Here is a 25,083-nt window from a genome sequence, read left to right as displayed (position 1 = left end):
AGTAGTTAATTGCCTACAGCTCTTCACGTAGGTGTAGAGCTCCATGAAATTGCCCCCATTCAGGTTTCTAAGTCAACTAGTGTTGTTGATCAGAACTTCTTTAAGCTGCCATATTGTTGGAATTTCATGAGTACAACTTCCCTGTCATAAACAGAACTTAATCTCCCAGCAGATTTCCTAGTTCTGTGGCTCTTGTAAACTGTCTGCCTAAGGATCATGATGTAGATTTATTCATATGGGCTGGGTACCACATTGTCAGTGGTTATCTGCATTTTTATCCACTGTGGCTTTCTGTTGATCTCCATCTATTGCAAAAAGAAGCTTCTTAGATGAGAGTTAAGAATTACACTTACATGTGGGCATAAGGATATATCTTTAGAATGCAGTTAGCAATTAGTCATCTTTATGAATGTGGCTGTTGTAGATTCTCCTCTATGATCTATGACTTCACTAGCCATGTGTAGTTGGCTAGATTTCCAGGAATAGGCATGAGTTCCCCTCAACAGAGAAGGCACTACATCCAATTAAACAGCTTGTGGCTATGGTCAGTGGCACACTGTCAATAAGTGCCACTATTGAATCTTTTAGGAGGATCTCACCATGCTTGTCATTGTAGTTCATAGGCATCACAGCTGGGTAACACTGTTGATGGTTTTTCTACTTTGACATCTTCCACAAGCTGGTCCTTTGTTAGGAGACTTTATGGTCAGATCAAAGTCTATTCCTCTGAATCCCATGTTCAAGTGAGTCATATCTTCAGAAATAAGGACTTATCTTCAACTTCTGGGAGGTAACTAAGGGTAACACCAATAATCTATATTGTTTGAGGGAATTTATTGTACTCCCCTGACCAACAACTTGAAAGGAGGTCTAGCAATGATCAATAATTTCAGCAAAGTATCAGGGTACAATGCCAACTCACAAAAATCAGTAGCCTTTTTATAGATCAACAGTAAAGATACAGACAAAGATATGGATGTACTCCCATTTATAATGGCCTAAAAAATCCAAGAATAAACCAAATGCAGGATGTGAAAAACTTCAACAATGAAAATTTTAAATCCCTGAAGAAAGAGATTAAGAAGACATTAGGAAACGGAAAAACCTCTTATGTTCATGAACAAGTACAATCAATATGTGAAAATGAATATTCTACCAAAGCAGTTTACAGATTCAGTGTAATCCCAATCAAAACCTCTACCTCATTCTTCACAGAAATAAAAAAAAATTAAATTGCATATGGAGCCACATAAGATCCTGGATAGCTAAATCAATTCTGAGTAAAAAGAACAATGCTGTAGGTATTATTATGTCAGATTTCAAGATATATTACAAAGCTATAGTAATAAAACCTGTTGGAACATGGTCCAGGAATGGAGCTGTGTGAGTAGAACTCTGAGAGTTTGTGAGACCAGTCCAAGAAAATGACAAGGCTTGTGACTTCAGTTACTTCAACACATGGGTTTGTTTTTGGAATGTGTTTTAGTACCCCTCCCAGGTGTAACAGATGGGATGGGTTTGCTTTAGATTACACATTGCTGCTTGCTATTGTTATTCAGGATGTTTACAGCCTAAACTCACGTTGTTATTCATATGATATTTCTTAATTCACAAAGTACAAATTGCCTGATTCTCTAAATAAAGTTGGCTATTGCATGATACTTTAGTCTATCTCATTTATAGATTCCATTCTCTTAGGTCCCACCATCTCTAGAATACTGACAAAAACAGCATGTACAGGCATAAAAGCAATCATGTAGACCAATGAACAAAACAGAAGACCCAAACATTAGTACACATAAATAAGTTATAATTTTCTACTGCTGTGATAGAACACCATGGAAAGACAAACCTATGGAAGGATTTATTTGCACTACAGCTCCAGAGGATTAAGAGTCCTTTGCTGTGGTATGGTCTGTATGTCAAGTCTGTTGCTCTGATTGGTCAATAAATAAAACATTGATTGGCCAGTGGCAAGGCAGGAAGTATAGGCGGTTCTAACAGAGAGGAAAATTAAGGGAACAGGAAGGGAAAGGGAGTCACTGCCAGCCGCCGCCGTGACAAGCAGCATGTGAAGATGCCGGTAAGCCACGAGCCACGTGGCAAGGTATAGATTTATAGAAATGGATTAATTTAAGCTGTAAGAATAGTTAGCAAGAAGCCTACCACGGCCATACAGTTTGTAAGCAATATAAGTCTCTGTGTTTACTTGGTTGGGTCTGAGCGGCTGTGGGACTGGCTGGTGAGAGAGATTTGTCCTGACTGTGGGCCAGGCAGGAAAATTCTAGCTACAGTCCATCACTATCATTGCAAGGAAACATGGTAATAGGCAGTCATGGTTCCTAGAACAGCAGGGTATGAACTTATATCTTAAACCACAACAGAAAGCAAAGAAGGTGAACTGAGAGTAGCACAACACTTTGAAACCTTAAAGCCTGCCCCAGAAACAACAAGACCACACCTCCTAAGCCTTTCTCAATAACTGGATTATTATGTTACTGGACCAAGGGTTCAAATACCTAAGACTATAGTGGAAATCTCATTTAAACCACCATAACTTTTATAACCCTCTGATATTTGACAAAGAAGCCAAAAATATACACTGGAGAAAACATAGTATCTTCAACAAATATTGCTTGCAAAAAATGGATATCCATCTCAGTTTGGGTTTTTATTGCTGTGAAAAGACACCATCACCATGGCAACTCTTGTAAGGAAAACATTTCACTGAGGTTACATTTTCAGAGGTTCAGTCCATTATCATTATGGCGGGGAGCACGGTGGCATGCAGGCCGATGTGGTGCTGGAGGAAAGATGAGAGTCTACTTCTTGAAGGAAGCAAGAAGTCCACTGACTGTCACACTGAGGGAAGTTTGAGCAAAAGAGACTTCAAAGCCTGCCCCCACAGTGACACAGTTCCTACACTAAAACCACACCTACTCCAATAAGACCACGCCTCTTAATAATGTCATTCTCTCTAGGGGATATTTTCTTTCAAACCACCGCAATATACATTTTATGATAAAGATATCAGACATATACATATATAAGCCTACACAAAATTTAACTCCAAATGGATCAAATTCCTCAATGTGAAACCTGAAATGCAGAAACATACACAGCACCTTACAAGATATAGGTATAGGAAAGAACTTTCTGAGTAGTGATCCATTCGCTTAGGAATTAAGGCCAACAGTTAATAAGTGAGGATTCATAAAAATAAAAAGCTTTTCCCATCTAAAGAAACAATCAACTGATTGGAAAGGAAGCCCACAAAGTTGGAGAGAATCTTTACCATCTTTATATCTCACAGAGGATTAATATACAGAATAGATAAAGAATTAAAAAAAAAAACAAAGACTCAAAAAAACAAATTGGCTATTTTTTTAAAATGAGCATTATTAATCTGAGCAGAGGGGTCTCACAAGAAAAAAATTAAAATGGCTAAGGAAAAAAATCTCAAAAGGTGTTCACCATCCTTAGCAATGAAAGGAATTAAAATTAAACCAATGTTGAGATTTCATCTTACCACAAACAGAATAACCAAGATCAAGAAAACAGCTGACATGAGGGGAAAGGATACTCACATTCATTGTTGAGGGGATTGTAAATTGGTCTAGCCACTCCAAAACTCAGTATGGAAAATTCTCCAAAAGCTAAAATAAATCTGCCATATTGTGAAGGTTTGAATGAGTACCCAAAGACTCGTATTTTTGAATGCTTGGTCTTCAGTTGGTAGAACTGTATCGGAAAGCTTAGGAGGTGTCGCCTTCTTGTGGTAGGTGTGGACTTATGGAGGAGTTATGTCACTGGGAGTGGGCTTTGAGGTTTTAAAAGCCTAGCTCTAGCTCAGTATATCTGTCTGTCTCTCTGCCTGTAGCCTGTGAGCCAGAGTATAAAACTCTCAGTTACTGATACAGTGGCATGTCTGTCTGCTTCCCTCCATGATGATCATGGACTAACTCTGAAATGTAAGCCAGCCTGCAATTAATTGCTTGTTTGGTAAATATATATATATATATATATATATATATATATATATATATATATATATATGAGATGCCTATTTCATGATGTCTCTTCCTAGCAAAAGAGCAGTAACTAAGATGCATATGACCCAGCTATGTCCAATGATTTGGCATATGTCCAATGACTCAACATCCTTCTATATAGATACTGTGTACTCAGCCATGGTCATTATTGCTTTATTCATAATAGCTAGGGAATGGAAACAACCTAAATGTCCTTCAACAAATACACAGATAATGAAAATGTGATACATACATACTATGGAATACTATTCATCAGTAAAGAAAAATGAAATTTTCATGGATAGACTTAGAAAACATTACCTGAGTGAGGTAACATAGACTCAGAAAGACAAATACCCATGTTTTCTTTAATGTGTGGTGAGTATGTATCCTGAATTATCCACAGGAGCTGGGGTATTAAAAGGGGGTAATGGGGGTCAATTGCTCTAGAGAGGGGTATACCAAGATACAGATGATATGAAGGGGGAGATAAAAAATGGGGGTACTTTAATTGGGAGGAAGAAAGAAGGACAATACTTAAAAGAGGAATAAATAACACTAAGAATATTTGAAAATCTATGAAGTTATGTCACTTGGTTTGATCATGTTACTCCCAAAAGCCATAGATCATTTAACAAAATTCCAAGTTCCATGCTAGAGGTTACTTCTGAAGCTCACAAAGATATCATGGAAGAATACGAAATCACTTCCAGTTCAGTGGTTTAACAATTTCCATGTCATTAGTGTTCTCCTCAGATTCCTTACCTCAACAAGAATATTGCTAGGCGTATGGAGCAAATGTGGGGTAGATGGTAATGGTAGAGTACTGAACAGAAGGAAGGGTTGAAAGATGAAGGGCACATGTATGCTTCATAGAGTGTTAAATGACGTGAAATTAAAAAGGACAAGTGCTGGTGAGTGACTGGGAAAATGTCAGGCATGTCGTCAGTTTGAGTTGACTTTGAGAGATGAAAAATAAATCAGGTTTACAAACTCTTCAGAAGAAAATATTCCAATATGACAATACTGCCAAACCTCCAGGGGGCAGACTACCATGCCGTGTTTGAAGGACTGCAGGAAGGATGATAGGCAATGTTATCCCAGTGTAGAAAAATCAAGATTAAAGTAAAACTTGATGTCTGTACACAAGGATGTCAGGAGCCTAAGATTGGGTGTTTAAATTTAATTCTAAGATTAAATTAGAAACCTCTGAATCCGTAAGAATGGTTATGAGAGTGTTTTCTATATTTAGCAATGTCATTAGTTTTATTCTAGAAACAGTGGGCTCCATCTGACCACAATGGTCACAGTTCTCTTTTCAGACGTTGCCTAATGGAGTAGTTGCAAAGGTGGACAGGAAAGCTATAGTTTAGTTATATTTTATAAAATGGAGCTGAACACTTGGCTTTTGATTTACTACTCAGTAATGTATATGAGGACATAGTATGGCCATAGCTTTTTGTTGTTGTTTTGTTTTTTGAGATAGGGTTTTACACAGTTTTTTCTATGTAACCCTAGTTGTCTTGGAACTCCCTCTGTAGACCAGGCTGGCCTCAAACTCTTTTAAGCCTGTAAAGTTAAGTAAGTAAACAATCAAGACTCATTTTATGTAATATTCAAGAAGTATTCAGTAAAAGATAGGCTAGAAACTGCCTCAAATTGACAGCAATGTGATGTATTTAAATTTCTTTTTTATTTTTCTAAATTCCATAATTCCTCAACTCTACATATGAGGCCAATATTTCACCCATGGAGAAAGCTCTGTCATAGAAATTTGATTGTTGCAGCAAATTGTTTAAGTGGACTACAGAATGGACTTCTGAAAAGAAATCGCAAGAGGATGGCAATTTCAACAGCACATCTTTTATTCACATTTGATTTGAGTGTGTACCTGTGTGTGAAAGAGAATTTAAGTGGCTATAATAATAACAGCTGAAAGAAGGAGCAAGATTCGGTTACTTAGATTTTATATTTTGAATAGCATTATTGAATACTTTACATTGTGTTAAAAATGACAACTATAAATCAAAGAAATACCCCATGCTTGAAATCTTATCTTTACATAGTTTAAGTGAATGATTTCCATAGTGTTAGAGGAGGCTGGAGTCATCATGAACTTTCCATTTACAAGAACATGACCTTTTCCTTACTTCTAAATCTCCTGGCTGCTTCTCTGGATTTAGTTAATACTCTCACAGGGAGGTAATTGAACACTGGATGTTCTGTTAGGTGTGAAGTTCAATGAAGACAGATCTATAGGATCAATGACTGTGGACAATGAAGAGCATCCTATCTATCTCCTTGCAAAGGTAAAGAAATCTGACATTGTTTTCTGATTGGTTTGAGAGCTTGAGTTTTCTCCTTTCTTTTAAACTCACCTTCATCTTTTCAATCATCTGTGAGTATGTAATAATAGGTAAGATCTTCAATGTTTGTTTGGTAATTTTTACATACTTAATGTATAGGTTATTTTAATTCTATTGACTGTTCATTTGTCAAAACTCCCACAGCTTTCAATGTTGAATATAAAATTTTAATGGGATATCAACAAGCAAGCTTATTAATATAAAAATTGAGAAACCTTGAAACTAGGAACATTAATAAACAAAACAGAAAAAAAATAATCTTTCTAGTAACATCTGAGGTGCTTTGGTCCACAACAAAAATCAAACGAAAACCACAGTCTTGACTTCCTGAGCAAGCACCGCATTTGATGACTCAATTTGTTCACTGGAATGAAAAGTAATGATAGAAATTTTATAATTTAAAAATAATGCAGAAATCACAGTCAACTGACATACCACCCAGAACATTTTCAGAAGCAAAACATGTAATGAACTCAAACTGTTTATAATGGAGGAAGTCTTTATAGCCTGATTTATGTGTTGGAGCATGGAGAAAGAATTAGGCAGCATTCAAAACCCAGAGTCACAGGCTTTTAGCACATCTCAAATATCACTTCGTATTAAAAATGATTTGTATTTTTATTGTTTCAAAAATATTTGCCCCTTTCTGTGTAAAACAATAAAAACTATTTTATTTTATTCATTGTACATGCAGTAGTATTTAAGTACACGGATTTTGTATGACTTTTTTTTCAGTACCTAGGGAAACATGATAAATTGATAAATGAGATTTAAAAAAGACTTTTTGAGGGTATGTTAGTGGATTATGTGGAAACATCTCCCCATTTTACATAAGAAAAGGGACAACTTGTCATTTCCACTCCTTTCTTTGCCTCCCTCATCCTGTCCTCCCCTTCTCTTCCCTTCCTTTCATTCTGTCTCCTTTGTCACAATGCCCATTTTTTTCCTTTCCCATCGTGTAAAACAATGTAAACAACTCATGAGAGAAAGCAAATGCTAGACAGATGCCGTTACAATGGCATATTTTTCATTTGATGATAATGAATCAATACATTCAGTCTTCTGAACCAACATTATGTAAGGATGGGGGAGCTGGAGTTATGACACTGTGCAGGTTAAGAGGAGACGTAAGAAACTAAATAGCTCATTGTAACTTGTGTTATTCATACAGCTCTATGTGTGTTTAAAGAGGTGATGTTCAGCTCAATGAGTGAAGGAACCCCGGGGTCCAGGAGGAATGACTCAAAGTGAAGTCCAAAGATTAAATAGTGAAGTTAAGGTGAGAACAAATAGTTGGGAGGTAAAGACACATGCCACATGCTTCAGAAATGACACATACTAATGTTGTACCTGTTTCTCGCAATCCCCAGAGACCACCAAGGAGCTGGTTTCCCATGCAAGCACATAAGGGTCCTTTTATTGTCAGGTTCAACCAGGCCACCACCAGGCAGATGGGACAAAATACAGCATCGGCTGCCAGCTCAGGGGTAGAGAGTTTTTATAGGGAAAAACCACAGGCCGGGAATTACATGCTTTGGCAAATTGGGATTGGGTAGATGGGATATGGGGCAAGGTAAGTTTTTGAAACTATTGGTCTAGACTTTTAGCGCGAAACAACATTTGAAACTATTGGGTTGTACTTTCGTCGGGGAAGCACAACTTGCTCAGCAGGATTATCTGGAGTGCTCAGCAAGATTATCTGAATATCTTCAAAGGCCATAAACTGCAGACAGAATGTCTGTAGGAGCATACTGTCCTGTATCTGTTTGAGTTGTCATGGCATATTCCTGAGGTCATTCCTGGAACTGAATATAGCAGATGGTCTAAGATGGTGGCCCTACCCTAAGATGGAGTCTGTTTGCCTTCACACTAAAACCTTCTAATACAGAAGAAGTCCCTAAACATTAAACACAAGCAAAAATTACAATTATCATTCGATTCTACTGCCCCCTTTTTCAAATGTATTCCTTTTCTTCATCAGAATAATGGATCTCACATTGTCAACACATTATGCTGAACTTTTCATGACTTTATTTCAGGCTCCTACAACTTTGCCTTATATCACAAATGTGGTAGACAATTTCCAAGCTTTTCATAGTAGTTTTCCATATATAATAGAATATAATCTTCCTTCTGACTGGAAAGCGTCCTGCTATTATATGTCCATGGCTCATTCCAAGCATGTTACCACTGTATCTGGTGAAACTCTATTTTTGCTCAGTTCAACTCTAATACCAGCTCCTCTGGAGAATGTTATCTTGTATTCTTTGAATTAAAAAATGTACGTGAACATACACACAATAAAACCCTTAAGGAATGAATTCGTCAGGAAAAGATACTTAATAAAATGATAGAGATGTAATAGTGAAGATTGGCAATCTAGAAAATTTAGGTTGCTGTAACCATTCATTATGAATTACTCAGCAAGTTTCTTATTATTTTAACTGATAATTTAAAATGCAGTATTAGTTCTGTTTCAAAGAAGAAAATAAAAATGAACTGAAGCTAACTTCAGTGATAGACACAGACAGATGTTAGATGATAAGATGATTATCAAATACTTATAATGCAATTTCCTAATGGATTCCAGTAAGTTCAGGATTTGCATAAATATCTAATTTTTCCATCTCACCATCAGTTTATAAATTATTATTGAAACAGCAGGAAAATGTTTTTATTTCTCTAAAATACTAAACAAGGAGTTATCTACATGTTTTAGATAAAGAGGATGTTTCTTCACTATCGCTATAGCAAACACTGAAGAAAAGGTAGAGGGAAGAAATAAAGAAGAACAAACCAGTGTTCATGCTGACTGTATTTTGTTTTTAAAATAAAATCTTCCAATGCTTTTAGAAATTGATTTTCTAGTTATTTTTCTGTGTGTGTGTGTGTGTGTTTGTGTGGGTGTGGTTTACACACATGCAGGTGCCTGTGCCTCTGTGTGTTCAAATGCCAGAGGAGGGTATCAGTGTCTTCCTTTGCCCCTCTCTGTCTACTACTTTGAGGCAGAGTCTCTCCTTGAACCTGAACTTGGGTTTATCTGATAGTCTGGCAGCCAGTAAACCCTAGAGATCCTCCTGTCTCCATATCACACAGGGTTGGGTTTTCTGCTATGCACAAGTCCACATCAGTCCTGGTAGGTGGGTACTGGCCTCTGAAATCAGCTCATCATGGTATGTAAGTTATGTAAGTGTGCATAACATCTAAGCTGCCTCCCAAGTCACTTAAAATAAATCCTAGTGAAATGAAACAAGACACTAAAAATATGCATGTCATATATAATTTACAGAAAAGATAATAAAATACAGAATGCTGAACTCTGTGGGAAGGTGAAAATAAAGTTCACATATCTAATTTTGATTTAGTGAATGTTTAGCATCTTTTCATTCCACTAACCTGCTATTCCTATAAGCACTGATGGGGAAGAGGGTGTTCTTGTTTCCATATCATCAATAAATATCAGGAATACTACGTACATTTTATCTACATGTTAAAAGTTCCAAAATAAAAAGAAAGGAAAAAGAAGGTTTTTGTTTGTTTATTTGAGCATTGTTTTTGTCTTTTAACTAATGGCCACATAAATAGAAGAATGCACATTTTGCTGTTGAAAATTTATTTATGCTAAAAAGCTTTTCTACTACTTTCATTATGTGCTTTGGGAAAGCTAAATTACCCAGTTACAATAGATGAAATAGACTTTACCAATAAAATATTGTTGTTTTCATTTATTTTTCTATGAAAACAATATTGAAAGAAAAAAATGTGATCTTATGGACTTGTTCATAGTCTAGAAATACAGAGGAATGCAAATTGTATTTTTTTCAGGACTGTGGAAACAGCGGCAATTGGAAAAATGCATGCATGTCTATACAAGAATAGTGGCCTTCTTTTGAATTGAGAAGACAGGGTTCAAGACAAGAAGCCAAAAATATTTTGTTCTTTTGGGATAGCCTACTTTAAATTCTATGTTACTAATTTATAAGCAAATTCTATTTTAGAAAATTAAAACATACACTAATAAAAAATTCAGAAAAAGAGCAAAGTTTGCCCACATTTTCTACCTCATTATACTATCTCTGGTCTCGGTTTTCAGAGTGAACAGAGAGAATAATATCATTCATTGTAAGGCCAGGTATCTTAGCTGACTTCAGATTTTACAAAATCCCTGCTGTGAGTGTGAATCACTGTGGAAATGGTGATTCATGTCCTTTTGTAAAGGTTAGTCCCTCAAACTTGAAGAGGGAAAAATCAGACAAGAGGTGGGGGGGAGGGAACGTAGGTGATTGTAGGTCTCTCTGTGAGTGGAAATAGAATTTTCCACAATCTATACACTCTGTGGGAGTCCATTCTTCTCACAGCTGGTGGCTGTTCTCCTGGGCTGGAAGGCAAAGGCCCAGAGCCCGGAAGAACTCTAATTGCTTCACCTTCCCTGTCTAGAAGGAGGCAGATTCACTGCAGTAGACAAGTTAGCAGTTAATTTCTACAAAAATAAGTGTGGTGAGAACACCTGTAAAGTCCACAGCTCCTAGTAAGAAACATTAGTGTTATTACATAAGGAAGAGTGCATGGAATGCTGCAATTGTTTTGTTCTGCATCAAATACATAGCTTTTTTTGACAGAATCAGATGTGCTCAGGGTGGTACAGCTTAAGACTGAATATTATATCTTTCTAAAAAGGGTTATGTTGTAGAATGAAAGTTTAAATTATCAAAAGTATCCCAAAGTGCATTGATATCACTGTGTTCTGTGGCACAGGCCAAGAAATGGATTTCTGTAAATGAACTTGCTTATCTGGTTCTCCATTATTCACCACTTAAAAAAAAAGAAAATCCCGAAACTTTGGCTCAGGTTATTTCTTGTTGATGTTTCCCTGTCTATCACTGCTGCCTTTAATGGTTCTGAAGAGCTAGCGCTAATCCATAGCATATTGTGCCTACTAGAAATTCCCCAATCTTAGAGATGGATAATATACTGGAAGGAAAGCTCCTCAGCCAGCCTAAGTGTATGAAGACTCAGCAGCAGTACGTGGGGAAGTTGAACATGCCTCTAAACGTACTGTCCTAAAATAAATTAAAATACTTCAGCTGTTGGTATCCAGTTCCTTTCACAACACTGATTTTAAATTGTTTTATTATTAGCCTTAATATTTCAGTTTCATCGATGTTATACTAGGTAAAGAGAACAAAAATTAACTACATATGGATTATAATATGGATGATAGACAATATAATCCAGAAATTTCTTCCTTAGTGGCTTTGCTAGTTATTTTTCTCTCCTGAAGATCTGCCTTCCTGAAATCTCAGCTTTCTCATACTCTGGGATAAACTCATCTCTGTGCCAGGACATGAGCTGCCATGTACTATAAACAGAGGCTTCAAAACAAAGCAACATCTGGACTGGAATGCCAACAAGTTGCATTCGCAGTGTGACAATCTTGATGATGAACATGTCCATGTGTGGGGAGCTAAAATGTTACAGGTCCAAAGCCAGTATTGTGTTGAGCTAATCTATTACCTTACTCCGTGAAAAACTACTTACTGGGATTCATTTTGAGTAGGTATGTAGCAATGCCACTAAGATCTATCTTTATTCTTTGCTTTCTCCACAACCTCTTCTAAAGTAAAAAGTTAAAAATAATGATCTTATGAGCACTCCTTCATCTGCTAATTCTATCCTTAACTCTTTTAATGCTTTCTCCCTACTAATCTCCAACTCAAAAGAATTTCAAAGCTCCTCATAGACTTCCTGACTTAGGCTTGTGATTATATTTTAATAACTTTTTTGACTCTTATAGCCATAGGATGTTCCCTCTTTAATCTCCATACTGATTCAGGCTATCCAGAACACTGTCCAACATGCTACTTGGACTCAATATAATGTATCCCAATGTTCAAATGCTGCCTCAGCCCCAAAGACCTACATCTGATACTTGCTCCAGTTAAGATAGCCCCATCCTAGTCTTAGGATGTCAAATTTGAGCTCAGAAGGTATTAGCTGAGTTGTCATCCATTATCCCTTGGGTCTTCTGCTCTACTTCTCATTCCTGTAAAATTACTTTTCTATTTATTTATACATATGTAAACAAAAGCTTGGAATATTAAAAATGTAATCCTGCAGCTCACATCTCAATACCTACAGGCCTTTTCCCTGTCACTAAGAGGTATCCTTTTGAGATATATTTGAGTTCCTGGCTAACAGACGCCTGGGTACCAGCATCTCTCACCTGGACAAATGAGTTTACATCAAAGGGGGATATTAGTGGCCACATATCCTTCCCATCCCTTCCCTAGGGGTCAGAGTCTGGCTGCAGGCTTATGCTGTGAAACCACACTCATCCTCACAAAGGTATCAGAAGACATTCCCTATTTCTGCCCCTTGGACTCTTATTCCTCTCTTCAGAGATCCTGCCATGATATTTTCTCTGATGGCCAAGCCCTGAACTCTCCTCAGATTCTCCATCATGCTATTGTCTATCTGTCTGTCCATGGAGTTAATAGATTTTCTAATAAACTCCGTGCCCCTAACAGTTCCCCCTCAGTGTTCCTCTTAAACCTCCATGTGAGACATTTCGGAAGCATTATTATAGTTGCATTGAATTCTAACTACTGTCAATTTCAAGTACAGCACACTCTTCCATTGTTTTATCTGATTAGTGAATTTTTGGTTTAACAGTTGGTGAATATAGGCACTGTTTTGAACTTTGGAAGACACAGTAAATATCCTATCTCCAGAATGTGCACTTTAAAAATCCTGGATTTTCAAACATATCTATCAAAAATAGACAAACAAAAAAGCCCTAGAAAATCTTATTTTTACATTGTACTTCGTGTGGTACAAAATTAAAATGAGAAAGGGAAAAATTAGATCCAGTAGGGCATATTCATTTCAAGCCTTTTAGTTACTGATGACACCATCTGATAAGATTCCAGACCTTTTTTTCCTTTTCTTTTTTTAAAGCTATTGTCAGTTACTGCATATTTTATAGGGTAGTGTCTCTACTTGAATGATGGTGAGCTACCTGGTATAAGCTGTTTCACCTCAGACATGATTAAATTATATTTCTTCCTGTCTGAACAAAGATTATATTGAAAATACAAGAAGGATTCAGCACCAGGGAAATACATGTTAGTATTTGACAAGTGTGGAACAGTGCAGAAAAATATCAATATGTGATGAGGTCATGATAGGAATCTAAGAAAAATAACAGAGAACTATCTGAATGCTAAGTGGATAGGAGTCCAGCTATTCTTCTGAGCTGTCATTCAAATGGCTCTCAGATAATACAGTGATCCATCTTGATAATCTTTTGACCAAAGCAAATGGGTATCCAAGGAAATCGGAACACCCAACTCCTTGTGGTTTGCCAAAACAAAAGACCTAATGTATAATGATAATGAGATTTTAGCATGTAAAAATTATTCAAATTAACACTTTCTGTTTTATAGTAGATTAGAATTAATGTCATATTTTTAAATGTTTAAAAATACAGAAACAGTGAGGAGTGATGCTCAGTGGTTAAGACTATACACTGCTCTTGCGAAGGACCTGACTTTGGTTCAGGTCCTCATATCCTGTAGTACACAACTGCTTTTATCTCCAGTTCCAGGGAGTCTGGGGTCCTCTTCTGACCTCTGTAGGTACCACTTGCACATGAACAAACCCACACAGAGACCTACATACGTACACTGAATTAAAACTAAGCTTAAAATTATCACATCAACAAGATACATTTCTAAATGCCAGCTAGTCAATAATTAAAATAAAAGACAATAGTTGGGAGCACAGAGAGAACAATACTATTGTGGACTTTTTTTGTTGTTTTTTTTTTTTGTTTTTCAAGACAAGGTTTCCCTGTGTAGCTTTGTGCCTTTCCTGGAACTCACTTGGTAGCCCAGGCTGGCCTCGAACTCACAGTGGTCCGCCTGGCTCTGCCTCCCCAGTGCTGGGATTAAAGGCATGTGTCACCACCGACCGGCTTATTGTGGACTTTTGAGCATAGAAAGAATACTACTTCACTTTGGTGTAGAAAACACAAAGGACATGAATATTTTTGTTGGATGAAGGACAAAAATATGCTGCTTCTCTTAGTCGAGTCTGTGCCTTTTAGACTTCACAGTAGTCATAAAAGCTAGATGATAGAAAAATACAGAAATTTTCAAGTAATTTAATATTGTTCCCTTCCTTTAGGCACATGAATTCCCAAGGTGATGAAAAAAACTATTTATTTTCTGATTCTATTTTAAGCACACTAGTGAGATGGATACTGGAATACTTTTTTGAGGAACTTTGTAACTTTTATTAGCCTTGTAGGTTCTTTTATATAGGTACACACACACACACACACACACACACACACACACACACACACACACATATATGTAATTCTAGACACTACTGGTCAAAATTCAAAATGGTTCTGTCATATCTGCAAATAGCATTGTGTCCAGGATGCTAGTGGGGAAGGACACTTTTCTACTTTTCCGTATCTACCCGTAAATATCACCAAGCTTTATTTTTCTATTCTTATATATGTTGATGATAAATTGTATTTTTTCTTCTGAATTTAAATATCATGCAAAGAAACCAGGTAGTGGTGGCACATGCCAACACTCTGGTGGTAGAGGCACATGGATCTCTGAGTTTGAATCCAGCCTTGTCTACAGAGTGAGTTCTAGGACAGCCAGAGCAAAATAAAAATAAAAAAATAATAAATAAATCACATAAAAATCCCCATTTACAAGACAGGTCTGTAATGTTTCAATGAAATTTACATTATATTCTCTATGTTTTTTTTTTAATATTTCTCTAAAAGTCTGTTTGTTTGAGAACACAGAAATCACAGTTTATTGCTATCTCATAAAATAAGAGAAGTGATTGTTTCCATATTCTTACAGAAATTCTGTTAAGGCAGCCTCAATTACATGGAGATTAGTTTGTCCAGTAAAGACCTACAGCTATTCATGCACAATGTTCACCATCACACGATTCTGTGATTATTACAATAGCTTTTGTGGGGACAATTAGAAGGTGGCATAATTCCCTATTAGATTTTTGTCTTGCTAGATTTGGTGGATTTATTCTTTTGCTAAGAATACTTGATGTCAATATTATCATCTTGTATATCCACTTGCACTATCAGCATTGTGTCTCGAATATAAAAACAACATGTGGAAAACTTGTGTTAATTGTTCCAGAGGGTTAGGTATGATTCTGCAACAGATCCAGCTAGACCTGGACTTTTTTGTTTTATTTCAGAGATTTTTATTACTGCTTCTGTTTCATTACTTCATTATTTTTTACATGAGACTATTAAGTTATTTTCTTCATTTTGACTTAATTTAGTAGGTCATAAGTATCTAGAAATTTTTATATTTCTTTTAGATTTTTTACTGTGTATTTTTAAAATATGTCCCCATGCTTCTCTGAATGTCCTCAGTATCTGTTGTAATGTTTCCCTTTTAATGTCTGCTATTATTAATTTGGATCCTCTCTTTCTTTTGGTTAATTTGGCTAAATATTTGTCAATCTTGTTAATCTTTTCAAAGAACCAACTTTTCATTTCATTGATTTCTTTGAGATTTTGTTTCTAGTTCACTGATTTCAGCCTTAATTTTATTGTATTTTTATTTTTAATTACTTCTTTTTATTTTTTGAGATTATATTGTAATTATATAATTTCTCTCTTACTGTTCCTTCCTCAAAACCTTTTCATGTACCCCTCCTTGCTCACTTTCAAATGCATGGTCTCGTTTTTTCATTAATTATTGTTACATGCATATATGTATATATTCTTAAATATAACCTGCTCAGTCTATATAATGTTACTTGCATATATGATTTTAGGCAGTCCATTCAGTATTGGATAGCCAATTGATGTGCTCAATCCTGGGGAAGACGGTTTTCCTGACTCTCACCATTTCTTAGTTACCTACAATCAAAATGTAGAGTCAGAGTTGTGGAGTCCAGTCTCAACAAATACATCTAGAAAACAACCTAGGTACCTAAAGCTCAGGGAATGTTGCAGAAGAAGGAGCAGAAAGATTGTAAAAGCTAGAGGATCAAGGAGTTCGCTGTAAGATGGTGTCTCGAAGTAATAATAGCTATATTCATAGTCTCACCAACATGACTGCCTGAACATGAGCTGAACAAAGATAACAACAGTAGATGTGCTAAAGTGAACAGGGCGGGTGGAGGGTGGGGGGACCCACAAGGCCTCAACTCTACACAGAAAACTACAGCCCTAACTTTTACTGTCTCTATCTGCCTATTCACTTGGTGTTTGTTTTTATTTCTTGAAGGACTTGGTGTGCAATATTAAATTATTAATATGAGCTCTCTCCAGTTTTTCATGTAGGCACATAGTGCTGTAAACCTGAGGAAAGAATTGTAGCTCATAGGCTTTGTATGTTGTGTTTTTATTTTTACTCAATGCTAGGAATTTTCTAATTTTTTTCTTGATTTCTTCTTTGGCTAAATTTTATTCAACAGTATATTGTTTTGTTTTCCACGAGGTTGTGTACTGTCTATCATTTCAATTCTTGTTGATATGTAGCTTTATTCCTTTGTGGTCAGATAATACGCAGGATATTATTTCAATTTTCATAAATTTGTTTAGACTTGCTTTGTGCCCTAATGTTTGGTCAATTTTAGAGAAAGTTCCATAAATGTACATTCTTCACTGTTTGGATGAAATGGTCTATAGCTGACTGTTAGATCCATTTGATTTATGATGTCATTTAGTTTCAGAGTTTCTCTATTTAGTTTTTGACTGGATGACCTCTCTACTGGTCAGAGTGAAGTATTGAAGTCACCCACTATTGCTGTGTTGGGTCATGCTGTCTGTAGCATGCTTATCTACAAAATTGGATGGCACCTTCTTAGATTGCTACCTCTGCACACTATGCACATCGTGAGCAACACTACTCTTTAAGACACCCTTGTGGCCCACTATTTGGCCAATCCAGACTTCAGAGTACAATACTAGGATATGCTGTTCTATCTTCACTACTCACTACTCTTTTTGCTTTTTATGTGCTGACCTAGCTCCTTTATCCAAATATTCTATTTTGAGTTCACCATCAATTCCAATGCTTAAAGCAAGTTCAGTTTGTCATGAGATATGAGGAAAACTCTGAGACTCCCTTTTTCCGTTCTTTTCAGGTTGAAATCAAAACACATTTGTATGTTAACGATGAGTCTTTTAAGTGAGTCTTACCATGCTGAGAATTAATTTTCCACATTACCTTCTATTTTAAAAGAAGTCATTTACATCTCAGAATGATCTTTATGAAAACTAGATGTACAAACCTAGTAATTAGGCATTCAAGAAATAAATGCTAGCAGCAATAAAACATGGGCAGAATATGTAGAAAAGGAAATAACATTGAGTGTGTTGATAACAGAATTCTTTTGAAGATGGTTAGAGCTGATATGGGTCAAGAATAGAACTAAAGAATGAGAATGAAGATAAATGGACCTGGGCATCTACTGAGAATACATTTTCAATGAAGACAGGTGAAATGCAAAAGTTTTGATTTTGATTTTCACTGACATTCATGTGTGTAGAATATTCCTTCACACTGTGCATATATGTCACCGTGATTGGTTTGATAAAGAAGCTGACTGTCTAATAGCTGGACAGGTAGAGGTAAGGTAGGACTAGTAAACAAAGAAGGCATATGAAGAAGAGGAGTAGTCTTGAGAGTTGTGACGAGATGGAGAGGGAGCAGAAGATGAACTTGTTGTACTAAGAAAAGGTACCGAGCCACATGGCAGAGCATAAGTAAGAAATATGGGCTAATTTAAAATGTAAGAGTTAGCTAGTGACAAGCCTGAGATATTAGCTGAGCATTTATAATTAATATAAGTTTGTAGCTGGAGTTTTCCTGCCTGGCCCACACTCAGGGCAAATCTCTCTCACCTGCCAGTCCCACAGCCACTCAGACCCAACCAAGTAAACACGGAGACTTATATTGGTTACAAACTGTATGGCCATGGCAGGCTTCTTGCTAACTGTTCTTACAGCTTAAATTAATCCATTTCTATAAATCTATACCTTGCCACATGGCTCATGGCTTACCGGCATCTTCACATGCTGTTTGTCATCATGGCGGCTGGCAGTGTCTCTCTGACTCAGCCTTCCATTTCCCAGCTTTATTCTCCTCCTTATCCCGCCTATACTTCCTGCCTAGCCAAGAGGCCAATCAGTGTTTTATTGACCAATCAGCAACAAGTGCTGTGGGATGTTCTGTATGGCAAATGTGTTGCTGATTAGTCAATAAATAAATCACTGATTGGCCATTGGCTAGGCAGGAAGTGTAGGCGGGACAAGGAGGAGAATAAAGCTGGGAAGTGGAAGGCTGAGTCAGAGAGACACTGCCAGCCGCCACGATGAGAAACAGCGTGTGAAGGTGCCGGTAAGCCATGAGCCACTTGGCAAGGTATAGATTAGTAGAAATGGATTAATTTAAGCTGTAAGAACAGTTAGCAAGAAGCCTGCCATGGCCATACAGTTTGAAAGCAATATAAGTCTTTGTGTTTACTTGGTCGGGTCTGAGAGGCTGTGGGACTGGCAGGTGAGAGAGATTTGTCCTGACTGTGGGCCAGGCAGGAAAACTCTAGCTACATAAGTCTCTGTGTGGTTATTTGGGAATTGGTTGGTGGGAAAGAAAAGTCCACCTACATACCTGTAATTTTAATTTTCAATAATTATTTTTATAATCCATGGTAATTTAAAAAATCAAGTTTCTTGCTAAAGAATATGTAGTCTCCAATTGTTTGCGTGATATTCTATGTGAGTCTGGCATATCACTCCAACAATCTTCTTTGTGTTGATTTAAGTAAACATGCACCTTTGGGAGAAGAGATTTAATATCCAGTTAACTCATTTCTATCCCAATTTAATTCACTATTCTTATTTAACTTACAAGTTATTTTATAATAATTTTCATACAACACAGGCTTGTTTACATTTGATTTCTTTGTGAATTTAAAGTATTATATATAAAAAATAACAAAAAAACCATTTCAAACATAGCTGATGCTTCCTTCTAGTTTTATTTAAAGCATATACCTCTTTCTCTGTGCATGAAATTTTCTTACATTAAGCAAGGTGATCACAGCATAAATCCCATTATCTTCTGTGTTCCATGTGCAATGAGATGTAAATGAGGACATGCTTCTCTGAGACCTCAGAAATGAAATCATTATGGGAGAAAAATCAGAGAACTAAAATAATCCGAACACCTCATGGTGATATAGTCCCATACTGCCATGATTTTGTGCATATATTTCTTATAAACTTTGATAGCTAAAAGGATACAAGTAAAAAAAAAAATGGGCTAACTTCTGTATTTGATGTTAAATAAAGTTAATAAAGAATTAATCTTTGGGTCATCTAAGTGCAAAACTATAGCCCATCATCACATATTTTCAATTCAGCCCCCACATTTGAATACTTTTAGAAATTTTAAGTGTGTCTACTGATATATTAACCTGGAAAGATATTATTAGAGCTAAACATGTACTGATGTTTAAACTACAAATGTTAAATTTTGGCTACAGAACTATATTATAATATGTATATTTACTATATTGTAAGAATGTGAAAATTATTGAGATGCCAACTGACAATTATATTGTGTATATATATATTATATATTTTTGCAAAGTTTTTTATATATATATATATATATATATATATATATATATATATATATATATATGGATGAACTCTACTATCTCTTTAGTATGCCTAGAATTTACTAACTAGTCTTTAGTGGAATTATAAAGAGAATTCTGAAAGAGAAGAAGTTGATAAAACTAAATGTTAAATGAAGAATAAAATAAAATTCTCAAATAAATATCTGGCTTCATACTTCAAAGAATTAGGAAAGAAGATAGAACTAAGCTCACTTACCATGAAGAAGGACACATGATTAGTGCAGAAGTAAATAAAATATAAGTATAAAAACAATAGAAGTCCAATCAATTACCTAAGAGTTGAGATTCTTACAAATTTACACAAGTTGGCAGAGTAGAAAAAAGATGGTAAGTTTTGATAATAAAATCAAAATGCAAGAAGAAACATTATAACTGGTATTACAGAAATACAAATGATTGTTAGGGTACCATAGGTATCACATACCAACAAATCAATGTACAAAATGGAACTTTCTAGAAATGTAAGTCTAATGAGAGTCACAAATTAAACCAGTAATTAAGAGACTTTTAATTACTGCTTCCTCTTTCACAGGACCCACATTCAGCTCTCAGTACCACAAGTTGGCTTATAACCATCCATAATTCCAGTTCCAAGGAATCTTATGCCCTCTTTTGATCTCCAGGAGTACCAGGGATGTACTTGGTACACATACATAGACCAGGTAAAACAGTCATATGCATAAAATAAATTAATAGGGGAAACCTAGACAACTACTTATTGGTAGTGAAGTCATAGATATTGGAGGAGAACTTAGAACCACTGTTTTACTAAACTAATACAACCCTAAATAACAATCTCAGCATTTTTCCTTATATCCATAAACAATTATAGTCTTCACCCTTCATCAAGGAAACTTCTTTTGGCAACAGAGACCACTACAGAAACCACAACTAATCAAAATTCGGAGTTGGGGGTCCAGGTCTAATGGATACATCTACAAAACACTCCTGCACCTAAGGCTCAGGAAACATTTCTGAAGAATGACAGAATGTTTGTAAAAACCAGAGAATCAAAGAGTTTGCTATGAGATGTGTCTCAGAAGTTACTGCCCAAGTGTGAGCTGAACAAGGACAACAGCAATAGACATGTCAAAATGGGTGAGAGGAAGACCAAGAGGCCTCAACCCTACACAAAGAACTACAGGCAACTGAAGGGTGCTGTGGGGGGAGAAATAGCTCAGGAAAGAAAATACCAGCCGGTTATCCACTACCAAATGGTCAGCTCTGAAAAAATGCATCTACGTAACATTACACAGAGAGAGCAGATTGTGTTTAGGAATATACATTTATATACAGATGTGAATGCAATAACAATTAATGAAAAAAAGAGGCCATGAGTTTGAAAGAGAGCAAGAAAGGTATATGGGAGGGAGGAAAGGGAAGAGGAATGATACAATGTAGCTAGAGTTTTCCTGCCTGGCATACGGACAAGTAAAATACCACCACAATACGATTATATTATAATCTCAAAAAAGAAATATCCTCAACCTATAGGAACTCAGGACTTCCTGGTTTTGCTGGTGATCAAACAAATATTGAGTGTGTTAATATTACTTTGCCTCAAATTCTTCCAAAAAGCTGAAGAGGGAGTAAGAAGTAAAGTTCCAAACACCTGTTATGAAGCCAGCGTTATCCATCCTTTATAAATATGGGCATAAAACCCCTCAGGTGTTATACCTTAAATTATCCTGTAAGCCCCACCTGCCCAAGGACCAAGTATCATTCTGGGATTCTGGGAGTTGTATTCTTGAAAAATAATAACAAAGCTTCATTGGATAGTATGGTGTCTTTTGGATTTTGTCCATACAATCCCTGAAAACATGTGTCTTTGGGCCACTCACCTGGGAAGTTTCCAGGTGGTAGTCCTGATCAAATTTCATCTTGGTCAGTATTTAATATTTTAATAAAAGCTTGCTTTAATTTGGCCAAAATGGTGGAACTGTTTTTTTCTCTGGCGAATCTCAGAATAAACAAGGAATGGGAGACACTAGCCAAACAAACCCAACAATATATGAAAAATTTCTTGTCCGTGCTCATACAGGATTTATCCCAAGGATGCAAGGATGGTGGAGAATCTGAAAACCATTGATATCTATAATGTGTATTTATATTTTATATTTAAAATGTTAAAAAAGGGGATGAAGAATAAAAATAATCTAATTGTTTAACTGTGTGCACAAAAACCTTTCAGGAAAAGCCAACATCTTTTCATGATAAAAACTCTTCACAAATTAGGAATAAATGAAAAATATGCCAACACAGTAAAAACAATACATATTCAACCCACAACTAACATCATACTCACTGGTGAAAAGTTCCCAAGAAATCAAATTGTATCAAGGAAAGGATTTGAAATGTAGATTTTAATTCAGTTTCAGGAAAAATATTGTGCTCATAAAGAATATAGCCATGAGCTGGATGTGGTATTACACACCTTTAATCCCAGCAATCCAGAAGCAGAACAGAGAAATCTCTGTGAGTTCAAGCCCAGCTTGGTTTACATAACAAGTTCTAGGCTAGCTAAGAGCCTGTTTGGAAAAAAAAATCCTCATGATTTAGATTTAAAAATGTAACTTATTTGACAACACTGATGTTACTGTAAAATGTACAAATAAACACATACTGGGTTTAGAAGGATTGTGAGGAAAAGTTCACCTCCTTTGATACTTTTATCCAATTCTTGGGGTCCTCCTGGATACTCCTTGTAGAAAATAGTATGTGTAAACAGCCCACAGGTCTGTCGAGGGAGGACCTGATGACAAAGGGTAAAAGCAACACACTGGTGAGATTTACCTAACAATTGTTACCATTACCATAAATTCACAGTCAGCAAAGAGTGCTTGGTGTTTTACAGTAACCAAGAGCTCCTGTCACTTTAATTTTGTAAATGTCAGTGTAGTCACTGAATCAAAGAAATACAATTTCGAATTTAGCATATGCACCCAGTTAACTGAGTTCCATAAATCTAAACTACTTCCTGACTTGGGTTAAGGGGTCAAAAGTTGTCTTGGCGGTGGTGGCGCACGCCTTTAATCCCAGCACTCGGGAGGCAGAGCCAGGCGGATCTCTGTGAGTTCGAGGCCAGCCTGGGCTACCAATTAAGTTCCAGGAAAGGCGCAAAGCTACACAGAGAAACCCTGTCTCGAAAAACCAAAAAAAAAAAAAAAAAAAAAAAAAAAAAAAAAAAAAAAAAAAAGTTGTCTTGGGGTTCATTTAGTTCAGACATACATCATGGTCATACTTCTCATCAAATCAAGCTTCACTTTGCCTTCTGATACTCAGTCTTGCGGAATATGCAGGTTCTGAGAGTCAAAGTCACCTTTTCTCACCACCTCTACTGTACCCTGGCTTTAAATTTTATCTCAGTAGTGGTCAAACCACTTAATGACTGTTTCTGGAGTATTTTTGTGTTGAGTGTGCTGTAACTCTGGATGTTCAATAGACAAGACAAATAAGCAAATTGACTCTAATATCCTATTTTGAATAATAAAGTGTTTATAGTCTAATGGATAATGCACCCAGTTCCACAAGAAAGCTGTGATTGTATTTATTCTTCATTTAATTTTCATAATTAAATTCAAGGTAAATGAAAGCATGCAGTCTTGGCTAAAAGGATGATTTCCTTTCATGACATGTTGGGTGATCACACAATGAAAGAATCTTAGTACTCTCTCTGTTTTTAAATTTATGTAAATGAGTCTTTTTATGCTTCCTGATTTCTGTAGACTTCAATTGCTGTTTGTGGTATCAATGATTTCAGGTAACAATCTGTGTCCATTGGTGCCCTATTATAATGATGAGATGATTAAAGCCCCATGATAAAGTTACTGAGCTCCAAATCTGGGTAGCTATAGATTCCTGTCTCTTGTCTTCAGATGGAGATGAGATGTATATATAGATAGTTGTAGCAGCAATATGAGTAATAGTGTGGGTTAGTGCAAATATTGAACCAAAAAAAAATTATAAACTCTTGCTCTGATCTTGACAACCAATGGTGGGTACATCTTCAAAGGCATCTGGAACTGGATAAAACTGGCCATTTTAGAACCAAGGGCATAGTGCCGCCTCCCCCCACCCCGATGAGTGATGCTAAATTTCCAGTTCAAATTCATGTGGTGTTACTCTCATTTATAATAATGGATACATCATTCTTAAATTGGGTTATTACTTTTTAGCTGTATACAAGGAAAGGAGCAACATGCCACCTTTCCTTGCAATTTACAAGAAAATGAGAACGAAAATAAACAGCATCCTAAGATGCTCTGAATGCCCGAGAATCAAAATACACTGGACAGATGGATTTAGCTTTCAGGTGGTATTGCTCCCTTTTATCTATTGGTAGTGAAATTACTGGAGAGGTGTTTTCTTGACCTATAGCACAGCATCCTACCTTTAGCTCTTGGTAAAAACCACACAAACCAACAGTACTGTGGAGTTCCTCAGGAGCAACTTAGGTGCCCCAGACCGAAGTTCAATTTGAAAGTATCAATGGATAATCTATGCAAAACTCATTCCCATTATTTCCAGATTGCTATATACTCAGTAAAACCACTCTACAGCCTAGAAAACATGCCTATTGTCAAACAGTATGTCATTGTGTGACCAGTCACCTTCATGGCATGTTGGAAACTTCTGATAGTCATGTCAAAGAAGTTCTGTGTTACATCCTTAGACAGAATGTTGATCCCTTCCCTTAAACAGAGGCACCAAGGACCTTCAGGCACAGCAGTATGCGCTCACCATGATGCTATTGTGAATGAAGCCCTTCCTGTATCTTGCAGGTTTCAGATGTGGATACTCTTCAGTGCTGGTAACCTGAATACCCCAGACCTTCTTCCAAGCTGCATACAGCTGAATATGGACCGGGTAGACCCCTGAGTGATGTGGGGCCACTGCATAGCCCAGGTTGGTCGGTATTCCATGTTCCTAAAAAAAGTCAGAAGAACACCATCATGGAGTGGGGG

At 36.4% G+C, this 25,083-nt stretch overlaps 1 protein-coding gene across 1 annotated transcript in view; it reads right to left on the bottom strand.

The window, feature by feature from the left end:
* The window catches only part of Ndst4 (N-deacetylase and N-sulfotransferase 4), a 284,281-nt gene that overhangs the window by 102,854 nt on the left and 156,344 nt on the right, over nucleotides 1-25,083 (bottom strand). Inside the window, exons 4-5 of the mRNA XM_059265003.1 lie at nucleotides 24,860-25,045; nucleotides 22,743-22,871 (exon numbers count right to left, since the gene is read on the bottom strand). Coding sequence (XP_059120986.1) covers nucleotides 22,743-22,871; nucleotides 24,860-25,045 — 315 coding nt within the window. The remainder of the gene's footprint in view (nucleotides 1-22,742; nucleotides 22,872-24,859; nucleotides 25,046-25,083) is intronic.

Source organism: Peromyscus eremicus, chromosome 6 (genome assembly GCF_949786415.1).
Source record: "Peromyscus eremicus chromosome 6, PerEre_H2_v1, whole genome shotgun sequence".
NCBI lineage: Eukaryota > Metazoa > Chordata > Mammalia > Rodentia > Cricetidae > Peromyscus > Peromyscus eremicus.
Note: the sequence above shows the minus strand (reverse complement) of the source record. Positions and strands in the feature narration are given on the sequence as shown.